A 23,143-nucleotide genomic window follows, 5' to 3' on the forward strand; every position below is an offset into this window, starting at 1 on the left:
GAACATGTTTGCAAAAGTGCTCAGATGTTTTCAGAGATGTCACTAGCTCTGCAAACAGTCAGCTGACAGAGTGTAACCGGTTTTATTTACATATTTCACTCTCCGTGTTCCACATGTTGCATTCGCAGATTCTCATTTTCACCAAACGATCGTCTCTTTCCGCCTGGTCTTGTGTCTCTGTGCTTCTGTAACATAAAGAACGAGCTGACATTTTTCTAATGACACCAGCGATCAGCTCAACAGGCCCTCAGTTTACTTGCATGCATCCTCCTCACCTGTCAGCTGTTTAACACCTGCTGCTAATTCAAGAAACATGCCCACGTTACCTGGTGATAGTTACAGTTTAACTGGGCAGTCGGTGTTCGATATAACGCAATGTTGGCGCATTCTTCTGCACAAGATAAATGAATATAGTTTTTTTTCCCGAGCGCAGAGCTGCTGGAGCTTGTTTCCCTGCAGAGCACTTTATAGGGGAACCCACTTTATCAGCAGCTGATGTCCAATCACCGGCACACAGCTTTGAAACCTCACCTGAGTTTTAGCTCTCAGTGGTTAAACACTGGACTTAATTCACTCAGGTTCTGTCTGTCAGGTCACGTTTACTTCACTGTTTTATTTACAACTGAGCAAATCGCTTTTGGCTAAGGTCAAAGTTACGTTACATAACTGCATAGTTTTACTGAAGTTTAATGGTTCACTGGCACATGTGTTAGACTGAACCATTCGCTTTTCTTTATCTGGTGTGTTTTGGATTTTTTAACAGTGAATTTTGAGATTAAACTGACTTTTAAAATGTTTTTATACAAAGAGGAAAGAGAAGGCGCATTTCCACCGAGAGGAGCAGAGTTTGTAACAGCGTGTTCATCATGATGACTGCAACCTGTACAGAAATATTACATCATCTGTTTTTTAATAGTTATTCAACTGTATTCTAAGCACCAGCTGTCTGTTAGAATTTTTAGAGTTTTTTAAACTAAAATTAAATGAGGTTAACATATGATTTGTGTGATTTTTGTGTGTGTGTTTCGGTCATGTTATGTTTAACTGTCAAAGGCTTGTTAGAAACTATGAAACACATCATGCAGACTTCTGGATGTTAGAAGAAAACTAGTACTGCTCGTGAGTGAGACTAAAGGCAGGAAGGTGACTTTAAAACTAAGCATGTTAATAGGACCTCCACATTTATATCATAGTGTAGCGGGCCAGGGCTGTTCGGGGATTTGTTATTGACATTTATGTTCTGTTTTGCAGTTCTGTTTGTTTATGTTGCCATGGTTACAGGTGACGCTCCCTCTGCGACTGTGTGTTTCTGGGTGAGAGAGCGCCATTTTGTGTATTGTTGTTGTTGCTGTGCTGTTGCCGCGCTGAGCAGTTGGCTAGCGGCAGTGTTCTCCAGAAAAGGCAAAATAAACGGCTGTGCTTTCTGGCTAGCTCGCCGAAAGCAAGACCAAACGAAACCTCTGTCTCCTCCGTGTCTGAGCTCGCCACAATAGTTTATGATATAGCACGTGTATTTCAGTAATAGCCTACTTATTTCAGTGTAGTGGTGAACAGTCACACAGCTCACGTGGGCGTTATCTGTGATACTCCTTAACTATAATTTATCCAAGTTAACTTCAGTTACCCATTCAGACAGTTCTTTTGCAATGACAAACATAAACACTCATGTCGCTGGTAGGTTTCCGCTGTGCCAGCTGTTTAAGCTGAGGGAATACAAACTCAAATTGTCGGAACAGGTTTGATCGTTTCTTGCCTGTATTAATTTGGTGATTTATTATATGTATAAATGTTATTCTAATCTGCTGCTGAGTCTCTTACGCTGATGAAAATGCAGATAACACAGATCACGAACACCTGTTCAACCAATCACTTTCATTCCACTTTGATCTGTGACAAACTGACGGGTTCATCTCTGTTACAGTGTTGCGTTAGATTGCTATATTTTTGTGTTCTTTATACTGTAGATTTTCATGTCTCTGGAATAGTTGGCAGTAATAACGATGATTTTCTGTAAAATCATATTGATATGACCTGTGAATTATTCGTAGATGACCGTTAGATTAGTGTAACGGTCTTTTGCATTTTATGTTTTTTGAGCTTTATGTCCAGATTTTGCTCTTTTGCACCCTCTGGTGGTGAAGTATAGAGGGTTCAGTTGTTTGCAGTTTGGGTCTCCACCCAGCCACTTTATGATAGCACACATGGTGTCTGCATGCCGCAGCTCATGGTCAGCTCCACACATGGAGAAAATATCGTTCAAAAAGAAGAAATAAGTGAGAATGAAGGCCATAAAGGACGATTTAGCCCCTCCTGGATGTCAGCTCACGACGTTTGTGTATTTTAAATGTTTTATTTTCTGTAATTAAGGACTTTTGATTGATTGACATTAAGTACAAGAGGGCATTTTGATGTGATGTTTTGTTTTATTGTTTTTGTCCGTGAGCAGTTCTCACGGGTTGTCAAGACCAGAATAAACCCTGGTTTATAACTCTACATCGTGCCTACGTCAATCCCTGAGGGTGCTACAGTGAGAACTCTTCTGCTCTGCACCGGTAGATGAAAAGACGCAGCCACCGCAGGAAAGTTCAGGTGCCCCGAAAATAAGTGTTGCCTCAGTTAAAGGACTCAATATAATTAAGCACAAGAAAGATAAATAGAAAGGAAAAAAAGGACTGTAAAAATAATTAAGATAAGTTTCCTTTTATGAATGAACAAAGGACTGGAATTTTTTTTTCATTGTTTACATTTCTACTGTTTAAGTGACTGATATTCATAGTGTTAAATTAATGTTGTGATGAGTAACCTGTGCATTGTGCATATGGTGGGTTTCAGCAGTGTGTCATATGTCATAGTGACTTACAGCTAAAGTGACTTAAGTGATGTTTAAAAAGTAACAGTAATTACTGTGCTTAAAGGGTGGAACAATAAGCTTAGATTAATATTCATGTGCTCCTCAACTACCAAATCAAATTTAAGCTGCTGCATTAACGTTTACATTAAGGCTAAGTAGGATACAAATTAAAAAAAACAAAACCCCTCCAACAATGGCAGAGTTTGAGGCTAATCCAGAAGTCAGTGAAAAGGGTGATGTGGAACAACTTTATGCATATGAGCAACTACAAGCAGTTGAAGGCACAGCTGATGATGTTTCTACTACCTCACAAAGAGCATGACAGAGCCAACGAGTCCGTACATTGACGGAAAAGGGCAAAGAACTCTACAATGAGCACATAAAGAAGGCTGCACATCGTTTCAGTGCATGCTATGAGAAGTGGAAGGTTGTCATTTAGGATGCCAAAGGAGCTATAGATGGTCAATGCTCAAAGGACCTCCTACAAGAACATGTTTCCAAGGTTTTGAGTGCTTCTAAGGATGGGAATGCTGCCTACATTGAGTTGAGACGTATTGAATCTCCAGATAATGACACAAGATGGAGGATGGATACCTGTGAAGCCATAACAAAGACAATTATCTAATCTGTAAGAAAGTGTCCAAGCCCAAGTAGTGCCGAGGTACAAGGAGATGAAGAAAATTGGAAGGATACTGAGTCTTTACCTAAGTCAGTAGCCTCAGATGTGGAAAGTCATAGGGATGAACAATGGAAGGAGACTGAGTCTATGCCTAAGTTAGTAGCTTCAGACAGGATGAGTGTTAAGTCACACCACACTAAGCTCTCTTCACATTCAAGGGTTTCCTCTAGACACTCCAGCAGGCTCTCAGTTAAAAGACAAGATGCAGCTGCTGAAGTTGCAGCAAATGAGGCTGCTCTGCAAGTTCTGCTTGAACAAAAAATCCATATGAAAGAAATTGAAAGACAAGAAGCAGAAATAGCACAAAGGCAAAAGGCTTTAGAAGCTAAGCGCAGAGAAGACTTAATACCTGAGAAAATATGTAAGTGGACCTGCAAGGAAGGCAATAGAAGGCTACTTCCCGCTTGGCACAGAGGCTGCATACTATGCAGCATGGGCAGTTCTCAAAGAGAGGTATGGCAATCCCTTCCTCGTAGCCAAGGCCTTCAGAGACAAACTTGACGCATGGCCTAAGATAAGCTCTAAAGGCAGTACGGAACTTCAAGCATTTGCTCACTTCTTTGTCTTGCAGTACTTCTTGCTGCAAGACAGCCATGTCGCAAATGAAGGGGCTTGAAGTGCGCAATGGAAACCAAAAAATGCTTGCAAAACTTCCAGATTGGCTCACTTCAAGGTGGAACAGAAAGGTTACAGAAGTGCAAGAGGAGAATCACACCTTTCCAAGCTTCAGCCAATTTGTAGATTTCATCTCATGGGAAGCCAAAATTGCCTGTAATCCCATAACATCTCTCTTTGCTCTCAAGCCAAGTGAAATTGAAGGGGCAAAAACACCAACGAACAGAGGCAATGGAGCAAAGGTGCTAGCAACTAACACAAATGAAAGGACTGTTAGTGCTAGTTTGTACTGTACTGTGTACAGTGTGTACTGTGAAAGGTTGGGTCACAGCCTACTTAAGTGTAGAAGGTTCATAAGTGAGAGCATTGTTGAGAGACTAAAGTTTGCTCAAGACAAGAAGTTATGTTTTGGCTTTCTGAACTCTGGTCATCGCTCCAAGGATTGTGAAAGTACAGAAACCTGTGGCACATGTAATAAAAGGCATCCAACATGTCTTCATGACAATTGTACTAAGGAAGAGAGAACAAGACACAAAGCCACATTGTTTCCCCAGTCTGATCATATGTTTATTTCTTTTGATGCAAACATAACCGCTTCCAAAACCTGTATCTCTCGTAATATCACTTTTAGGAATATTAACCCAGCTGTTTTTTCATCTGCCGTCCATGACCTTCCATCTATTCACAGCTCCTCAACCCCTCATGAACTTGTTTGCCATTATAATGTCAACCTTCATAACCTTCTTAACATATTTGCTCCCCTTAAACATCAAATTGTCTCATTTTCCCGTTCAGCACCATGGTTTACCCCTGACCTGCGTCATCTTAAAGCTAAAGGACGCCAACTCGAACGTCTATTCAAGAAAGCGGACTTACTGTACATAAAGAAATGTACAACGACCATGTTTTGTTCTATAAAGACTGCATTGCCTCAGCCAAATTTGCTTACTACTCTGGTTTAATTAGTTCTAATGAAGGTAACTCCAGGTCTCTCTTTTCATTGTTCAGTAAAATTACAAAACCTCCAGACACATTCCCCTCCCACATGTATTCTGTTGATTTTTGCAACTCTCTTATCTCTTTTTTCACTTGTAAAATCTCAGATATTCACCGTCAACTTAACTCTTTAGGAGCTTCCGACTCTGAAGTAGACTTCCTGTTTCCCCCACTGTCTTCCTGTCAGTTATTTTCAAGCTTTACTCTTCCCTCCATAACTGATGTATCTAATCTTATTAAAAAATTTAGTCATCCACCTGTCAACTTGACCCGCTCCCCACTGTGTTAGTTAAAGCCTGTCTTCCCTCGTTAGCACCTCTCATAACCAGCATTATCCATTCCTCCCTGAACACTGGAATTGTTCCTGAAGCACTGAAAAAGGCTTCTGTTAGTCCAATTCTCAAAAAGCCTGGTGCAGACCCCAATAACTTTGATAATCTTTGCCCTATATCAAATCTCCCCTTTATTTCAAAAATTCTTGAAAAAGTTGTCGCCTCCAAGCTTCATTTACATCTCAATGACCATAATCTCTATGAACAATTTCAATCTGGTTTCCGCCCCAATCATAGCACAGAAACTGCTCTGTTAAGGATTACCAATGACCTTCTGATGGCAGCTGATTCTGGTCTCCTATCCATCCTCATCCTTCTTGATCTTAGTGCGGCGTTTGATATCATTTCTCACAATATTCTCCTGAACCGGTTAGCATCCACTGGCATTACTCACACCCCCCTTGCCTGGTTCACCTCATATCTCTCAGACCACACTCAGTTTATCCAATTTAAATCCCATTCTTCAAGTCTCTATCCTGTTTCTGCTGGTGTGCCCCAGGGTTCAGTATTAGGGCCTCTTTTATTAATTATTTACATGCTCCCTCTTGGTCATATATTCCAAAAATATAATATAAATTTTCACTGTTATGCCGATGACACCCAGCTCTACATTTCTTCTAAACCTTCCTCCCACCTACCTCCCTCTCAAACTGTCTTATTGAGATTAGATCCTGGTTCTCCTCCAATTTTCTCAAACTCAACAGTAATAAAACTGAAGTTTTACTTGTTGGTACACCATCTATCTTAACCAAATCCCACAGTTTTTCCATTAACATTGAAAATTCTCCTACCGTTCCCTCCCCTCAGGTTAAGAAGATTTCATGTGTTTGTTGCAAACCGAGTGGAACGCATCAAACAAAGTACAGATTCAACCCAATGGAGCTATGTAACTTCCGAAGATAATCCGGCGGACCACGCCTCAAGAGGCCTCACAGCAGAACAACTTGTAACATCAAACTGGTTCAAAGGCCCAGACCTCCTTTGGCAGAAAGTCATACCCAGTGGTGAAATTAAGGTGGGAGAGTTATCAACCAGTGACCCAGAGGTTAAGAAGGTTCAAGTTCACAAGATACAAGTGGAGGAACAAGGGTCCCTGTGATCGCCTACACAAGTTTTCCGACTGGTCGAGAATGATTAAGGGAGTTGCTAGACTCAAGCGCTATGTGAAAGAAGTAAAGGTTCACAAGAGTAGATCACATGACATCAGTAACCTACAAGAGAGAAAGGAAGCAGAGTTAACAATCGTAAAGATGGTTCAAGAAACAGCCTTTGCTCAGGAAATAAAAACCTTGCAAAAAACCTTGTTATGTCCATTTCTTGATGACCAAGGCATTTTTCGGGTAGGTGGTGTTGCGAAATCGATCAATGTAGAGCAGTGAAACAAACCACGGAGGCCCCAGAAAAGTGCAATCAAACGGTGAGTTTATTAATACAGAACAAGAAATTTCAGCATGAGTCTTCTCTCTGACAAAAATACATGTGGAGAACACTTTTAAATGCTTGACGACCTCTCTACAGATTCCCTCATCAACTCCTTACGTGCATTCATAGCCATTAGATTAAGCCATAGGTACAGATAAGATGGAATCAAGGCACAAATTTTGTCGTCACTAGAAATGAGTATATTGAAGCATTTAAGGAGATGGATCAAGCCAAGCTAGGGAAACTGGACTGCGAGTTTCTCATGAACACCCCAGCATCTAGTCACATGGGTGGTGTCTGGGAAAGACAAATTCGCACCATAAGAAGTGTTCTCACATCCATTCTGGAACAATCAGCCAAACAACTCGACAGCTCCTCTCTAAGGTTTAATTAATAGCAGACCATTGACTACTGACCATTTATGTGATCCATCAAACCCAGAACCTTTAACACCGAACCACATACTAACCATGAAGTCCACAATCATCTCCCCACCTCCAGGAAGGTTTGTGAAGGAAGATCTTTTTCTCCGTAAGAGGTGGCATCGTGTTTAACTACTCGCCAACACTTTCTGGACAAGGTGGAAAAAAGAGTATTTGTTAAATCTTCAAGACAGACAGAAGTGGACTAAAGAGCACAGAAATGCTAAGATCAATGATGTTGTCCTCCTGAAGGATGGACGCAACCAGTGGAAGTTGGCAAGGATCATTGAAGTGTACCCTGGAAAGGATGGAAGAGTGAGGAAGGTGAAATTGCTGCTGAGTGATCCAACCCTGGATAAAGAAGGAAAACATACCTCCAAACCTGTTCACCTGGAAAGAGTGGCAATTTGTCTTGTCTTCTTTTGTTTTGATATTTTGATTTTCCACCTGTGTATCTCAAGGCTATTAAGCAGATGTATGTGCTCGTGCTGGGCCTCGATGTTCTTGGAAACCCATTTGGACTGATCAGAGGATTGTCAGAAGGAGTGGAGGCTTTCTTCTATGAGCCCTATCAGGTAATGATATCCAATAAAATAATTGACAAGTTCAACCGGGTCTTTTAGCTTTGAAGTGCATTCTAAAACCTGTTGAATAGTTACATTGTGTAATTTAGAAAATATGGCCACATTGCATTCAGGTTAACATTCACAATAACTATTCTTTTTTTCTAGGGAGCCATCCAGGGCCCTGAGGAGTTTGTTGAAGGAATGACTCTTGGGGTTAAGGCGCTGGTGGGAGGAGCTGTAGGTAAGCATGAAATAGTTTTAAAGGGGTAATACAGAGTCAGCCTTAGCTCCCCAGAATCAGGTCAAACCTGCTAAATAATCACTGGAATTTCTAATGCAGAAATTAATTATGTTTTATTTATCTTTCATTTTTAATTTTATGTACAGTGTTGTGCAAAAGTCTTGCACTCCCTTTCATTTCTTTGTATTTTGAAATACAGCATGTAAGGCAAAAACAGTTTGTACAATTCTTTATCACATCCTGAACGCTCTTACTCAGCTTCCTTGTCATTTGTTTCTTCAGGAATAGTTCTCCAGGCTTCTTGAAGAGCATTCAAAGCTCTTCCTTAGATGCTGGTTGTCTTTTGTTCTGTTTTCTGTAAAGATGATCGCACACTGCTTCACTTATGTTGAGCTCCAGCCTAAGTGGAGGCATGCCTTTTAGACCTGCCACTTCTTTCTTTGTCCCTCTCAACTGTCCAGTTTCCTTCAGTTGTTTTCAGCTATTTTATGCCTGTCAAACTGTATTATCATTGCCATTTTTCATAGATTGAGCAAATCGCTTGCTTTTTTTGAGAGGCTGCTGGTAACAAACTGGTCAAAAATAGAATTTAATTTAATTTGTCCGTTATGTGTAGAAACAATAATGATTCATCCCTTTAGCTAAGTGTCATTATATGCTTGACACGTTTTTCTGTTCTTTGTTTGTGATTAAAGAATGTTAGCTACCGCTCACCGCTTGTCTGCAGGCTTTATTTAAATGGAAAACTTCCACAACAATCCCACAACATGTTCCAGTCTCATTACAGGGAAGCCAATTTGCAGATACTGATTCACTGTTTTTGCTGTGGTAGCTCATCCTTCCTTTACTTTCATATACAGTTTTTGACAGACAGTGACATATTTTTAAATGTTGTTGTTTGGTCAGATATTTTTCTAGTCTCTTTCTTTTTTCAGAAAATTGAGAATGGACGTTTTGCCAGCTACAGGTACTTTGCTCATGCTAAAGTCAATGAATCTGACTTCCTCATGATCACCAAGAGGTGAGTGGTTTTGTTTGGGGATTTTTCTTTACCCTTTTTTGATTGTTTTCTTCTGTTCAACAAAGTGTTTTACTTGAGATAATGACCAAGAGCTGAGATATGGTTCAAATGATGCATAATTTTTCTTTTCTAATCAGTTTGGATGTTAAAATTGCAGTACCTTCAATTGCCCACCAGGGGGCTGCAGCCCACAGCTTAACACAGACTGTATAAAACTTGGATGTAGCTGGCTTGATGTCGGCTGTTGCTTTGTGGAGCCCCGTTTTGAATCCCGGAGATGAGCATTTCCACTGCTGCTGTCTTGGTTTAAAAAAAAGAAAAGAAAAGAATCCCGCCCAAAAGATTTTTTACTGATGTAACGAGACAGTAAGCTGTCTAATGACTGGGAAATTATTTTGAAGATTTATTTAAAAATCCATCTTTTTTTTAATTCAGTTAGACCAAAATGAATGATTGACCCACAAACTGAGCTGGAAAATGTTTACAGTCGAGACAGGAAGCTGTTTTCACAAAGATAGGACCGAAAGTCTTTGTACAACCACAGCTATCGCCATCTGGTGGCATTCAGATTAAGGTTGAAGGCACTCCCATGTTGGCTTCAGCTTATCCGTGTCTTTTTACTTTTTTTAATGCCTATGACTGGAAATCATTGTTTTGGGATAAAGAAACTGAAATATTAGAATTTTAATTTTGTCCTTCCACAAGATATTAATTACTTTTACAAACTCATCTTTTTTTTTTCCAGGGGAATATTTTTTGTGACCAAAGGCACTTTTGGTCAGCTGACCTGTGAGTGGCAGTATCTGTTTGAAGAGTTCACCAAGGATCCAACCATTATAGAGGACCGCCGACTTCGCATTGAGGCCAAGGTAAAAACAAACAAACAATCAAACAAGCTGTTACCATTATTTACTACCCAAATATTTCTTTATTATTAGTATTATTATTAGTAGTAGTAGTAGTATTACTACTGTACTGAACCTCGCCTTCCACTGCAGGAGAGAGTGAAGTCAGTCTTTCATGCCAAAGAGTTTGGGAAGATAATAAACTTCAAAACTCCAGAGATAGCCAAAGTAAGTTTGCAATTTGGACTCAAGCTGATATTTCCTTGCAGTCGGGATACACGACTAGTGAAAATAATTAGTTCTAACTTTGGTCATTATTTATTTTCAGTGGGTTCTTGCCAAATTGGAGGATGCACGAGAGAGTTTACCTAAGTACTGACTCTGAAGAGCGAGAAACGCATTTTGACATTAGACAGTAGACATTTTGCCTACCATAGCTTTATAGATTCAGTTTAACTTTCATTTCTGGATGTAAAGGAGGATTTGGGTGTAGAAATGTCAATCTTAATAGCGACTGATAGGAAAAAAAAATCACTCGAGTATCACTGAGGCCAAATTAACCATAATTGTCGTAGCACATTTAATGTTGCACACTGTTTCTTTTACTGGATTATATAAAAAGGACGCTAATATGAATTAGTATGGCTTTATAATACACATAATTGAAAAAATGTGCATCCTTACAGTCTTCTGTTTCCTATTTTTTATACATTTCAGAATAAAGACTGTTGAGTGTGTGAGTCAGAGATGCATGCTATTTTTATACTGTACTTACATGCATCAGTCTGCTGTATATGACCTAATATGATGTCTATCTGTAAATATCCATCCTCGCATCAGACTTTATGAGGAGGTTGCAGTATGTAATTTCGTGATTTTTATGTTTTTATACCACACATATGCAATGCCAAACATGCTGATGAATTATACAGAGAAAAGGTATATATTGAAAATAAAGAAATGCTAATTATTATTATCAGCTGCTGTTTACTCTGATGTATATTTCAAAGATTTGATTTTGGTCTTGGGTGCATCACGGTTTAATATCACTAAATACTTTCTGCTGCCATTTACGTCGTTTTGTTTTCGGGGAACAAATTATTCACTGCAGTGGCTTTTTTTTCATGTTTTTTTCAATAAAAATAAAAGTTTTTTTGAAGTTTTTTTTCTGTCTTAGTTTATTCCTTGCACCAAGAAAACATCAGGCACTTGACTTGTACTCTTTATTAAATAATTATATCTCTTTATTGAAAATAACCATAAATAGAAGAAACAGTTGTGTATTTTTTTTCCTAAAGCACATCTCAGACTATTTACATCTGAAACTCGATGAACTCCGTGGCTCTACTGACTGTCCTGAGTAAATAAGGCACTTACATGCATCTCAGTTTTAGAGCAACCATTTCTAAACATTATGAAATCACAAAACCGGGCTAAAGAGCATCCTTATCAAACTATTACATGGGGATACATTTACATACATTAAAGCACTCAGATCATATGTCTATTTAAATAAGTAGTTCACACAATGGGTCATTTACTTGCTACTAATTTTCACTTTCTCATTTCCACTGTAAAGTATCATTTACAGCAAATACTAAAACACTACAAGGGAAACTAAAGCATCTACACACAGTTTCATGTTAGATGGTGACTGGTCTGAGTATGTCTGGTACAGGATATTTGTATTCTCTCTTTTTTGGATCTCCCTTGTTAGAAATGAAACAATTAAAAAAAAAATTCTTTTTTTTGGTTTAAGCTTGATTGATAATTAGATTCTTTTCTATTTCAAATTTACTCAGGTCTTCTCTTGTATGCATTTGCTCCTGTGCTGTATGCCACCTTCTACACCAGGTTGAATTCCTTGAGGTTGTGCCTGAGGATGGTGTCTTTGACGGCCACGAAGACGAAGCGGATGTTTTCTGTGTCTGTGGCGCAGGTGAAGTGAGAGTACAACGTCTTGTCCTTCTCCGGGTTTTGTTCTTGGTACATTTTCAGGATGAATTCTTGAGCTGCTACTTGATCCTGCTGAGGTCCTGCAATTCAGGGTTGATATTATTTAAATATGTTTTCAGTAAATTCAACATATGCTCACCAGACACTTTATTGGGTAGACTTGTTCAACTGCTTGTTAATGCAAATATCTAATCTGCCAATTACATAACAGGAACTCAATGCATTTTATGACCTGATGAAGTTCAAACTCAGCATCAGAATGGGGAAGAAAAGTGATTTAAGTGACTTTAAATGTGGTGTGGTTGTTGGTACCAAACAGGCTGGTCTGAGTATTTCGAATTTACTGAGATTTTCCCCACACAACCATCTGTAGTGTTTACAGTGAATAGTCTGAAAGTGAAAAGGTGATCTCTGATGTCAGAGGAGAATGGCCAGAAGCTATGATACAGTAACTAAGAGAGGCTTGTATCAAGGGGGGAGGGGCGGAGCTTAGACTAATGATTGCCAATTAATGCTGAATGTTTTCAGTTCCCTGTTAAATCTCAGCCATGAAGAATTAAACCAATTCTGATGGTTAAGGAGGTTCAACCTGGTACCAGCAAAGTGTAGCTAATATAGTGTCAGTTGAGTATTTTTAGTCTATTTCAACACTTTTCCATAAAAATGAGTACCGTGCAGTGATTGGATGATGAAGGACTTAATATAAGTTTCATTCATTCCATTTAGATCAGCTAGGTAATTACAAATCTTGTGGTGAAATAAGAGCTGAAATCAAGATGAGCTCAGTCTAACCTGTGAATTCAGGGAAGTAGGTGGATAAATGAGAGTACATGATCTTCTCCTTGAGGATGTCGGTCTTGTTGAGGAAAAGTATGACAGACGAGCGCTGGAACCAGGGGTAAGTGATGATGGTCTTGAACAGGGCCTTGCTCTCCTCCATGCGGTTCTGAGATGTTTAAAGGGATCAAACACATTTAAAACTCCAGGAGGATGTAAACTGAAATCATCATTTGCTGTGTGGTTAAATTCTCACCTCATTGTCGCACTCGGCCAGGACCTGATCATATTCGCTGAGTGCCACCAAGAAAATGATGGAGGTGACGTTCTCAAAGCAGTGGATCCACTTTCTCCGCTCTGATCTTTGACCACCCACATCAACCATCCTGTCATAAAAGCAGCCAAGAAAAGTCACGCCACCTTCGAGGTCGGTGCCATGCCTGTGGCCAGTTCCAGTGCAACAATGCTGCCATTATTTTGGTTCATAGAGTATTTCAAAGTAGAATGGGAGGCAGAGCCTTCAGCTTTCAGGCCCTCTTCTGTGGAACCAGCTCCCAGTTTGGATTTGGGACACAGACAGCCTCTCTACTTTTAAGATTAGATTTAAAACTTTCCTTTTTGATAAAGCATATAGCATCACCCTCCCTACCCCGGATCCAACGCCTGCTCCAACGCTTACCTCCCATCCGATGTGGACACCGGATCAGCTGGAGGCGCAATCAAAGATTGCAGCGGTCCCAGATCAGCTGTACACACTGGAACACTTTCCCATGTTTCTTGTCTGTATTATTGTGCTATGGTGTGTTGATATCTGTGCATTTCGATGTTTTTTTTCCTTGCTAACTAGCCTGACCTGTCTCCCCAGTGTGATGTTTGTGTATTGTATGTACGGTCGGCAAGGTCTGTCATCTCGGTTGTGGGCAAAAGAACTGCAACTGACAAATAAAGCCTATCTCATCTCATCTCAGTTAGAGCTGGATCAGGTGACCCTGAATCCTCCCTTAGTTATGCTGCAATAGGTCTAGGCTGCTAGATGCTTCCCATGATGCACTGAGTGTTTCTTCTTCACTCACCTTTTCACATCACTCTTTAATCGTTAGCTATTATTAATCTCTGGCTCTCTTACACAGTGTGTTATTTGTCCTGTCGCCCTCACCTTATCCCCGAACAGTTGCAGCAGATGGCCGCCCCTCCCAGAGTTTGATCCTGCTAGGGTTTTCTTTCTGTTAAAAGGGAGGTTTTCCTTGCCACTGTTACCAAGTGCTTTCTCAAAGGGAGTAATTTAATTGTTGGCACTTTCTCTGCATTAGTGTAAGGTCTTTACCTTAAGATATAAAGCGCCTTGAGGCGACTGCTGTTGTCATTTGATGCTATGTAAACCCAATTGAACTGAAATGAATTGAAACTCGTTGTCGTCGATATGCACCTCACCTGAAAATTACATTCTCCATGTCAAAGGGGTATTCAATGATACCGGTGGTCGGCACTCGGACTCTGAGGATGTCCTGAAGGTCAGGTATGTATGAGGGCTGTGAAATACGATCCAGATCTGTGAGATAGCTAAAAATATGCAGGGAGAAAAAAAAACACTAAGAAAGGAGAAATACAGAAAAAAATTAAACCAAATGCATGTAGCTACATGAGAGTTCACTCACTGGTGGGACTCTCAAGGGAAATGAAAACTTTGCTCCAATGGAGGAGAACAAATACTGTTTATTTTAACTCAGATCAAATTTGCATTTCCCAAAATAGTAAAAACAGCAAGCTAAAAAAAACCTCTTCTCTTTTTATCGCCATCGGTAGTGGCAGCGACAGAGACTATATTCAGCAAGATTGTTGTTGTTTTATCAGCAGGCACTCATCTATGTGGTCCTTCTGCATGAATATTATACTCATTTAATAATCCTGTTAATATGATTTGATCTAGAAAAGTACAGAGATCTGTGCACACTGTTAAACATCATAAATGCCTAATTCTCACTATTTGGTGGAGTCAGACAGCTGGTACTCCCTGCGCCGATCATAGCACTCCTGTATTCCAGGATCATTCCACAGACTCTTGACAGCCATGGCGAGGTTGCTATCTAAGTCCTCCACCTTATCAACCTCCACCTCCAGGACTGCGCTGGCATGACTCTATGGACACACAGAGAAGACAAAAAGTTTTCCCTTGTGGGATTAATAAAGGTATATCAATCAATCAATCAATCAATCAATCAATCAATCAAGACAGTGAGGTAATTGTAGAACGTCCATCGAATGTTAATTGTAAAGGACTGGAGCAGAGTTAGTCTGCCTGTACCTGGTTCTGGGGATCAGTGAAAGATATACCGAGAGTCTCCATAGCTCGGACCATTGTCTGCATGGAGGTGTAGATGTTCTGGTACACCAGCTTGGCATAGCTCCTCTTGTCCTCGTCTGTATATCCTCCTCCATGGATAATCCTCATTTGTTTGATAAAGGTGCTCTTTCCACTCTCTCCAGTGCCTGTGAGACACATTGAGGATCAATAATAGCTTTATTTAGTCTACAATTGTTTTTGGAGAGTTGCAAAATTAAAATAAAGTAAACGTCTGCTGGCTGCGTGAGGAGACAGGAATGCAGTTTTATGTCTAAGGCCTGTTTTTAAAAATCTGCGTTCACGTGACAGCCGGTTTCTCAGCAGTGCTCATCGGTGCAGGATTTGAACATTTTAATTGTCATGTTTCTGTTTTTCAAAGAAGTCATGCTGATGGTTAGATGAGTCAATTACGGCTGCTTTCATTGTCTTGATTTTGAAGCCAGACAACAGGTTCTCATAGTACCTAGAAGTATTTAAGTATCAAAACCACCACTAATAACATTAGTATAACTACAGGTAAAAAGAGGAAGATATCAGAAAATGAATGTTAAGTATAAGAAAATGAAAGTACTTATTGTACAAGCAGATTATATTATTATAGTATAAATACTGAAATGTGTAAGCATTACTTCTTTGCAGGTTGATATGGAGCTCATATGTGTGCTGCTCAGAGCTACATAGATAATATTTTATTAAATGTATTGATATGCACACACTTACTAGAGAAATTCAATTACCCTAGAGTCTAATACTTTGAGTGGTGGAGGGGTGTGTATAAAATGTATTATCTTTAGTACAGTATATGTACCTGCTGTAACACAGTCCTTTCTCAGCTTTTGGGATAAATGAAAGTATTTCTTATTCTTATTATTTTATTACTACTAAATTTCAACTATGCTCTGTACAAATTTTACATACCATAATCTTGATATTACCTTTTATAAGCATTCAGTTTTGCACAAACTTGTTTTTTTTATTGCTTGTCTCAAACATATTGTGTCTCAATGTGAAATACATGCTTTTATTTTGTCATGCATCTATAATTATTTGCCTGTGTTCCTTTGCCTGAGCAAATCAACTGCAGAAGCCCTGCAAATGGTCCAGAATGTGAATGTGAGGCTGCTCAACAGGTCCTCTAAAAGATCCCATGTGACACCAATTCTTTCTTCTTTAGGCTGCCTTCCAAGATTTTAGTGATTACTTTCAGTCTGAACCATTTAGTGGAGAGGCTGTGCCTCAAGAGGTAGAGCAGGTCATTTACTTATTGTAAGGCTGATGGTTTGATCCCCGGCTGCTCCGGTCTGCATGCCAAACTATCCTGGAGAAAGATACTGAACGTTGAGTTGTGTGTGGTCAGTGCTAGCTAGATGTTTGACCTTTAATTGTGCTAAGTAAATTGGAAATGGGCTGGTTTATTTCCAGTTTACCATGGTCAGTTGCCTCCCTGTATTGGTAAATTACTACATTCATATGCAAATACGAGATCTTTGAGGTCAGCTGATCAGTGCTTGCTGGTGGCATCTGGGTCCAGGTTAAAGAGAAAAGAAGACCCAAATTTGCTACTCTTCATTTATCCCAAGAGAAGATATTATGGCCACTGCAAGGAAGCAAATTTAGCTCTCTGCTGAAAAGACACAAAAGAAAAAAGTCAAGGGAGTCTCTATCCCCCCTTACAGTGACAATTTTAAACTTGAAGGTGTCTATGATACAGTAAAATGTACCCCTGCCCAGTGTCATGCATCCATGCTTATATTTACATTTAAAAAAACACAACTTTGTATTATTACATGTGATGTTGCACAGGTGCTGCATAGATATAAGAGATAAGTCGAAAGAAATAAAAACAAGTTCTGTGACAACTCTCAATACCCAGCTTGTCCATGCAGGGACGCAAACTGAACAATTTGAATGTATATTTGACTGCCAAAGGGACACTCGCCAATATCCGAGAATGGGAAGTTTAAATCCCACAAATTGCCCGAAATAAAATTCAACATATTCATAACTTTGGTTTCACCTGGTTGAATAAAATGTTTTAGTCAACATTTGGAGCATAACTTGCTTCTGAAAAATGAACTTCCTTTGGTCAGATGGAAAAATAAATAATATAAAAACCCTCCTAACTTCCAATAATAAATTCAACAAGATCGGTGCACTTTTTCACCGTGAAACCTCGTGAGTGACAGGATCAGATCAGCACGTTTGCTGCCGCATGCTTAACAACTCAGAGACTCAGTCTCTCTATCTAAAAGGTCTTTCGACTAACTTATATTTCACTAAAACATACTTTACTGGATGAATACATACTTGTTCTTATTAAAAGGTATGAAAACCACACACACACAGTCCCCTTCTGCCATGTTACTCTTCAGCCCTTACAGCAAAAACTTGTAATTTTCTCTCTCATGTGCTCACATGATGTGCAGCCGATTTGGTTAACAAACATGTTTGTTAACAGGCCTGAATATTGGAAGTTGCTGTGTTTGTGTATGTGTGGGTTTATGCAGGGATGGGTGGGGAGTTTCACCTTGTGGGCAGTCGGTGTGTACTCGGTGTGTGTCCCAGCTCCTTAGTTCCCCGGCTGTTTTGCATGTCATCATCTTTACATATTAACAAACAAGTCTTAGACAAATTGTGTGCATTTGCATGCACCTTGTTTACAAGTCAAGTTTCTCGGAGATGAGATCATTTTAGAGAAGAAGGAGAGGCAGGTGCTTAGATTGGAGGCAAATCAGGGTGGACGTCAAGGAGGTGAGGTTAACGAGCTCAGACTGCATGCATTACAATCGTTACTTCATGTCACATTATTTAGTTAATGCTTTATTCAGTCAGTTAATCTTTGCCCTTAATCTGTGACAAATCTTTGCCATTATCGTCTCTAGAATGAAGTCTTAATAGTTCTCTATTTGTCAATATCATTATTGATGAACTACTTTCACCATTTGAATTTGTTTTGGTGAAATAGTGTTGATTTCAAAGAATAGTCAGGCTATAAAAACTGACGAATCACTTCACTGTCCCTACAGAACTTTCTTCCTCCGAAGACACAGGTAGAAGCTACAGTAGATAAAAACTGTGAGAACTGACCCCATGAATGACTTTCAATTCAAATAATCTGTCAGATACAAAAAGACTTGAAACACCTAAAGTGCAGTTACAAAAAATGTCATTCATGTTGCAGTTAGGGATGTCTAAGATGTCTTTTACTAGGTGCCGTTTTAGCTCAGTGCGTTGAGCAGGCAACCATATGGCTGCGAGCGGCCGGCCAAGGTTCAAGTCTGACCCACGGCCCTTTGTCTTCCCCTCTCGCTCTCTCCTTCCCTCCGCTTTCCTGTCATTTCTCCACTGTATCTGTCAATAAAGCTGAAAAAGATTTCTTTTACTGCTGATGTTGAGCTGGACTCTTGACTGATCTTGATTCCTGGACACGTGCATGTGTGTGCGTGGTGCAGAGTGAGGTTTTACAATTTCCTTGTGGCCGATGAATGTCGGCTACAGCAGTCTCCGCAGACTGGTGGCCAACATGAAACATCTGCACACATATACAGATTTGACCACAAGCCCAAACACAGCTTCATATCTGCACACTTCCTTGATCGGGGAACGCTGTAACACGAGGCGGTGATGCCCGTGTGAATGAATGTGGTGTTAGTGTCATGAGATAACGGCTACTACCACCTGTCAAACTCTGCCCTCTCCCTTTTTTTCACAACTGAAATTTACCTGCCAGGCAGGGACTGGGCAGAGGCACAGAACAAAAAACAGGAGAAGTCACTTATCTGCAAAATTTGACTTTTAAAAACAACAAAAAAAGCAGATCCAGCAGATCTACTGCTACATTCAAAGATCTTCCAGTTAAAAATAACAGAAAAAAACCCCAATACTTCTTCCAAAAAGAAGAACCTGTCTATATATGTGAATATACGTATAGATATTTGGGGGTAGGTGTGTAGGTGAATGTAAGGATACATGCATGTATAGATGTATAATTGCATATGTGTGTTGTATGCACATCAATGTGTTGGTATGAATGCACTTTTATGTGTGTGGGTAATTGGCAGGTCATTTGAAAGTAAGATGAATATTGCTATCATTCCACAAATAGGAAGAAGGGGTAGGATCATATAAGTTTATACTTCTTCCTACGCCCTCTCCGGCATAAAATTTGAGTTATTTATATACAGACGACTAACATACTGAATATTTGTCTATACCTATCTACTGAGCTGCGATGACTCAGTATACAAGTCGGCAGCTGTTCAAGTCAAATTTAAGGCCTCTGAAAAAAAAGGGCAGAAAGTGAAGGTGTTGATCTCTTGCGCTCTCAGTAGACCTGACTCTGACCATCCTAATGAAATCCACTGAGAGCTGAGTCACTCTGACCAGGTAACAAAAGGTTACTTTCTAGATCATGGCGTCATACTCCTTTTACACTGTGGCCCACACAGAACCCTGTTTGATCTTAGTGGGCTGGAGCAGTAGATTTATTACCTAGAAAAGAAAACCCTCCAAATCATTCCTCTTTCTGTCAGTGTAAAGACATTTAAGTATACATTAAATACCTCAGACGGCATTTGAAAAATGAACGCATTTGCAAGAGAAACACCCCAACGTGACACTTTGCTCTCCCACTTTAAGACAGGAGAACGATGAAATTCTTAAAAATGACAGGAAAAAGCAGTTTACTTCCCAGACTTTATCCTGCAGACTGACTTTGGTGCAGCATGACAGGGCAGTTGGTGTCTTTGTCGCTAAGAAGGCTTTAAAACTGACAAAAATACACTTTGAATTATAACATTTATGTCCTTCTTCTTTGCATTTACCACATTATCCAAATGTAGGGGGGCGGACTGTTTGATGGCCAGGTTCTGGGACCCAGGCCTTATGTTTGACACTCTTTGTTTCACTCCACTTTTTGACTTTTGTCAACTACTCCACAACTTTGTGATGCGTTAAACGAAACCGCGGCACTCCATCTGCTTGTAACAGCCCACAGCGAGCTGAGAAAATGTTTTTCCTTTAAAGCAAATGCATGTTGGTTTGCGGGCAGAAACATAACGCTGTGTTTTGAGTGAAATGCCCTACTAAGAGAACAGTGGATAAAAACCAATAAGTCGTGCTCCGTGATGCATTTGCATGACTTTTGCATGAAACGCGCCCGCAGCAGCTAGTTATGGCTTTCAAACACACCACTGACCGAGGCGTGGATGGCGACTGCGTTCCTGAAGTGCTCCCACACTGCTGCAGTAAAATGCGCCTGATACGTGTTCAGCACGCTCCCTCTGGATCGGGAACCCGCTTCCTGAAATTTCTATTAAATTTAAGGAAGCGGGGGGGTATTATCATGAGAGGCCTCGCGCTTTTACCACGCCTAAGCGCTTTCCGCAGGTCATCATGAAGCAGGACTGTGTTGTGTGTACAGACTATCTACACTAATAATTTCCTCACTGACTTCTCCTCTATTACCGCTTTTAGTTTATTTTGAACGAGGGCGCCAGAGAACTCCAATAACACTTAAAGTGCTTTCGGTCTCGCTTCAGAAAAGGAACGGATATTATTTTAAACGATCCGTTTTCTCTCTCTCTCTCTGTTTGTGTGTGTGTGTGTGTGTGTGTGTGTGTGTGTGTGTGTGTGTGTGTGTGTGTGTGTGTGTGTGTGTGGAGGCGGGGGGGGGGGATTTTCGGTATTTCTGTGGCCAACCTTCGACCGCGCGTAAAATCAATGGCAGTGCCATGGCGCGCGGCTGCGCATACCCTGGATGTTTTCGGGAAGCCAGTGCGCCTCATCAAAACGCAAGAAATATGAATGAGGTGGAGAGAAATGTGGAGAGGAGTCAACTGTGAAACGCTGCTCATGACTTGAATCCTCTCATCTAGCCACACGTGTCAATGACAAATTGTAGCGTGCTGGATATAATACCCACTCCTTTCCCTTCTAAAGTGTGCATTCTTCTTACATATGATTAAATGAAGACTAGTCGACAGGCGTCAGAGCTCTGTCTCACCTGCCATGATACCTGTGACCAGGTGTGGCCAGGAAGCGGTGAAGCAATGGCAAATTCCGAGCTGTCTCCAAAATCTCCCACAACGGAAAATGAAAACGCCTGGATCATTCCGCTAGAGGAACAACTTTAAGAGCAAATGTTTTAAAGCTTTTCTTTTGCCCGGAAAAGAACATTTATGGCTACAATCAAGATCAAACCTATGAATGATTTACAGCATGGTATTTGACAGCACGAGGAGAATGAGGACTCCGTGAAGTCAGTTATCCTCCGAGATGGTGTTCAGGTTAGTAATGCTCACCTAAAAGCAGCAACTTGAGCTCCCTGCGAGAGTCCTTCTTGTCCCTCCGTAGCTGCTTCTCAATCTCCTCGTTGATCCTCTGGTTCTCTCTCTCCTCCGCTGAAACACAGCATCCAGCCATCGCTGAAAGTCACCAGGTTGCTCTCCAACGACCCCTCGGCTGTAAAAATGTCGCAGGCTTTGATTAAAGAAAAAAAAAAAAAAGAAACTCAGACCAGTTAAAAACACTCCTTTGCCCCCTCTTGCACTTCACAGCTTAAGACGCAAAAAAGGCACAGAGCATCTTCAAAACTGCGCCTTCGACTTCCACCGGAACAGAAAAGTTTGCTGCTAAAATATAAAGTGCTAGATTTCAGGGGTAAGTCCAAAGCTCTCTCTCTCTGTGTTTTTTTTAAGCATCGAGGTGTACAACAAGCTGCACCACGGGCTGTTCCTATTGGACAAAGTGCTGCAGTTATACTCCACCTGGACGACACTTCAACTTTATCCTGACGAATCGGGAGGGCGTGGCACCGGCTACAAATAGAAAAGGATAAAATGGGAAGTTCGCTGCCACAACCTGTGGAAACGGTGAGCGAGGAGGAATTCACCTGTAGATGGTTTTTAATCGGACATGGAGTGCCGTGGCTCATTCTTAGAAGTGCTCCATGCTGTGCTCGCTTTCCTTGGAAGCTTCTATAATATCACACTCGTAATTCATGAGATCCAGGGACAGGAAACGCATTTAGCATTTCGGCAGCAGGGAAGAGGGAGGGGGGGTGGTGAAGCATCCTGCTCCAGAGCATCCGCACAGTCACCTCACGGCCGCTAGAGGACGGGAAGGCCAACAGTGAAGGAATGAGTCACATCTGCGTGAAAGGCTTTGCATGTGTTGCACCTGTTTTGTAATATTGCAGGAGGGTTTTTGAGAATGTAAGCGAGGTAATCAGAGCATTTATCCAGAGCATGAGCAGTCAGTGGTGGCGGTATATATGGCAAATGATCACAAGAAGCGAAAAGTTCACATATATAACGACTAATTAAAATATGAGGATTTTTTTTCTTTAAGATGCCTGGAAAAATATTTTTCCTGTTCACAAAGAAAGTACTAAGACTGTGGATATTAAGTTACATAAGTGTGTTCCACCCTTCAAATGTTAAATGGTGCTGAGCCAGTAAACACTTCTCGCTCTTTGGGTCTCATTAATAATCATAAAACAGCATTCTCTGAAAACATTACCCTGAACTTAACCGACCCTTTTCTTTTTCTCAGAAAAAGATGACAACTAAACAACTAAAGTTGTAAATTAGTGTTAGATAACACAAATAATCACAAGTAGTCTTCAGGCAGTTTACTCTCCATTTATCATCGAAGCTGAGCATGTAGTGGGAACAGTTTAGCAAAGTTTTCGCTCCCATTTAAAATCAATTAAGACCACATCTGATTCTGTTTTTTCTTTAACCTATCTTTTTAACCATCTGACAGAGAAAAAGACCTCATCCTTCATCCTTTCAGTGATGATCCTTACAGTATCCTGGATCCATTGAACAGGCCTTTGTACGGTTTAGAGTTCTACTTTACAAGATTCGCTTAAACTACACTCTTGGAAGTTTGTCATACAAACTGTATTTAAAATTCAAAACCACTCAGGTGACCCGATCAAACATACAGTGTAGAGGTGATCACAGGAAAAAAGTTTTTAAAAATCACAGTCGACAAGAGTTGAAAAGAATGTTGCTTCATTCAGAAACAAGTTGAAGGAGTGCGAATTTATGAATACAGGAAACAATTTTACAC

General features: G+C 40.4%; 3 protein-coding genes across 3 annotated transcripts in view; 1 reads left to right on the forward strand and 2 right to left on the reverse strand.

The window, feature by feature from the left end:
* Positions 1 to 9,323, reverse strand: part of LOC109204437 (guanine nucleotide-binding protein subunit alpha-14) — a 20,443-nt gene extending 11,120 nt beyond the window's left edge. Inside the window, exon 1 of the mRNA XM_019365329.2 lies at positions 9,306 to 9,323. The gene's annotated coding sequence lies outside the window, so the exon portion shown is untranslated. The remainder of the gene's footprint in view (positions 1 to 9,305) is intronic.
* On the forward strand, positions 7,366 to 10,962 carry LOC109204417 (vacuolar protein sorting-associated protein 13A). The gene is made up of 8 exons (XM_025897106.1): positions 7,366 to 7,426; positions 7,508 to 7,641; positions 7,779 to 7,892; positions 8,049 to 8,120; positions 8,901 to 9,145; positions 9,891 to 10,014; positions 10,144 to 10,218; positions 10,319 to 10,962. The coding sequence occupies exons 1-8, from the start codon at positions 7,366 to 7,368 to the stop codon at positions 10,367 to 10,369; spliced, it is 876 nt and encodes a 291-aa protein (XP_025752891.1). The 3' UTR covers positions 10,370 to 10,962.
* LOC100711838 (guanine nucleotide-binding protein subunit alpha-14) lies at positions 10,689 to 22,930 on the reverse strand. The gene is made up of 8 exons (XM_019365332.2): positions 21,957 to 22,930; positions 21,367 to 21,544; positions 15,026 to 15,210; positions 14,705 to 14,859; positions 14,155 to 14,283; positions 12,980 to 13,109; positions 12,739 to 12,892; positions 10,689 to 12,026 (listed from the first exon to the last, which is right to left on the reverse strand). The coding sequence occupies exons 2-8, from the start codon at positions 21,485 to 21,487 to the stop codon at positions 11,836 to 11,838; spliced, it is 1,065 nt and encodes a 354-aa protein (XP_019220877.1). The 5' UTR covers positions 21,488 to 21,544; positions 21,957 to 22,930; the 3' UTR covers positions 10,689 to 11,835.
* Positions 22,931 to 23,143: the final 213 nt, after the last annotated feature.

This window comes from Oreochromis niloticus, linkage group LG12 (assembly GCF_001858045.2).
Source record: "Oreochromis niloticus isolate F11D_XX linkage group LG12, O_niloticus_UMD_NMBU, whole genome shotgun sequence".
Classification (NCBI taxonomy): domain Eukaryota; kingdom Metazoa; phylum Chordata; class Actinopteri; order Cichliformes; family Cichlidae; genus Oreochromis; species Oreochromis niloticus.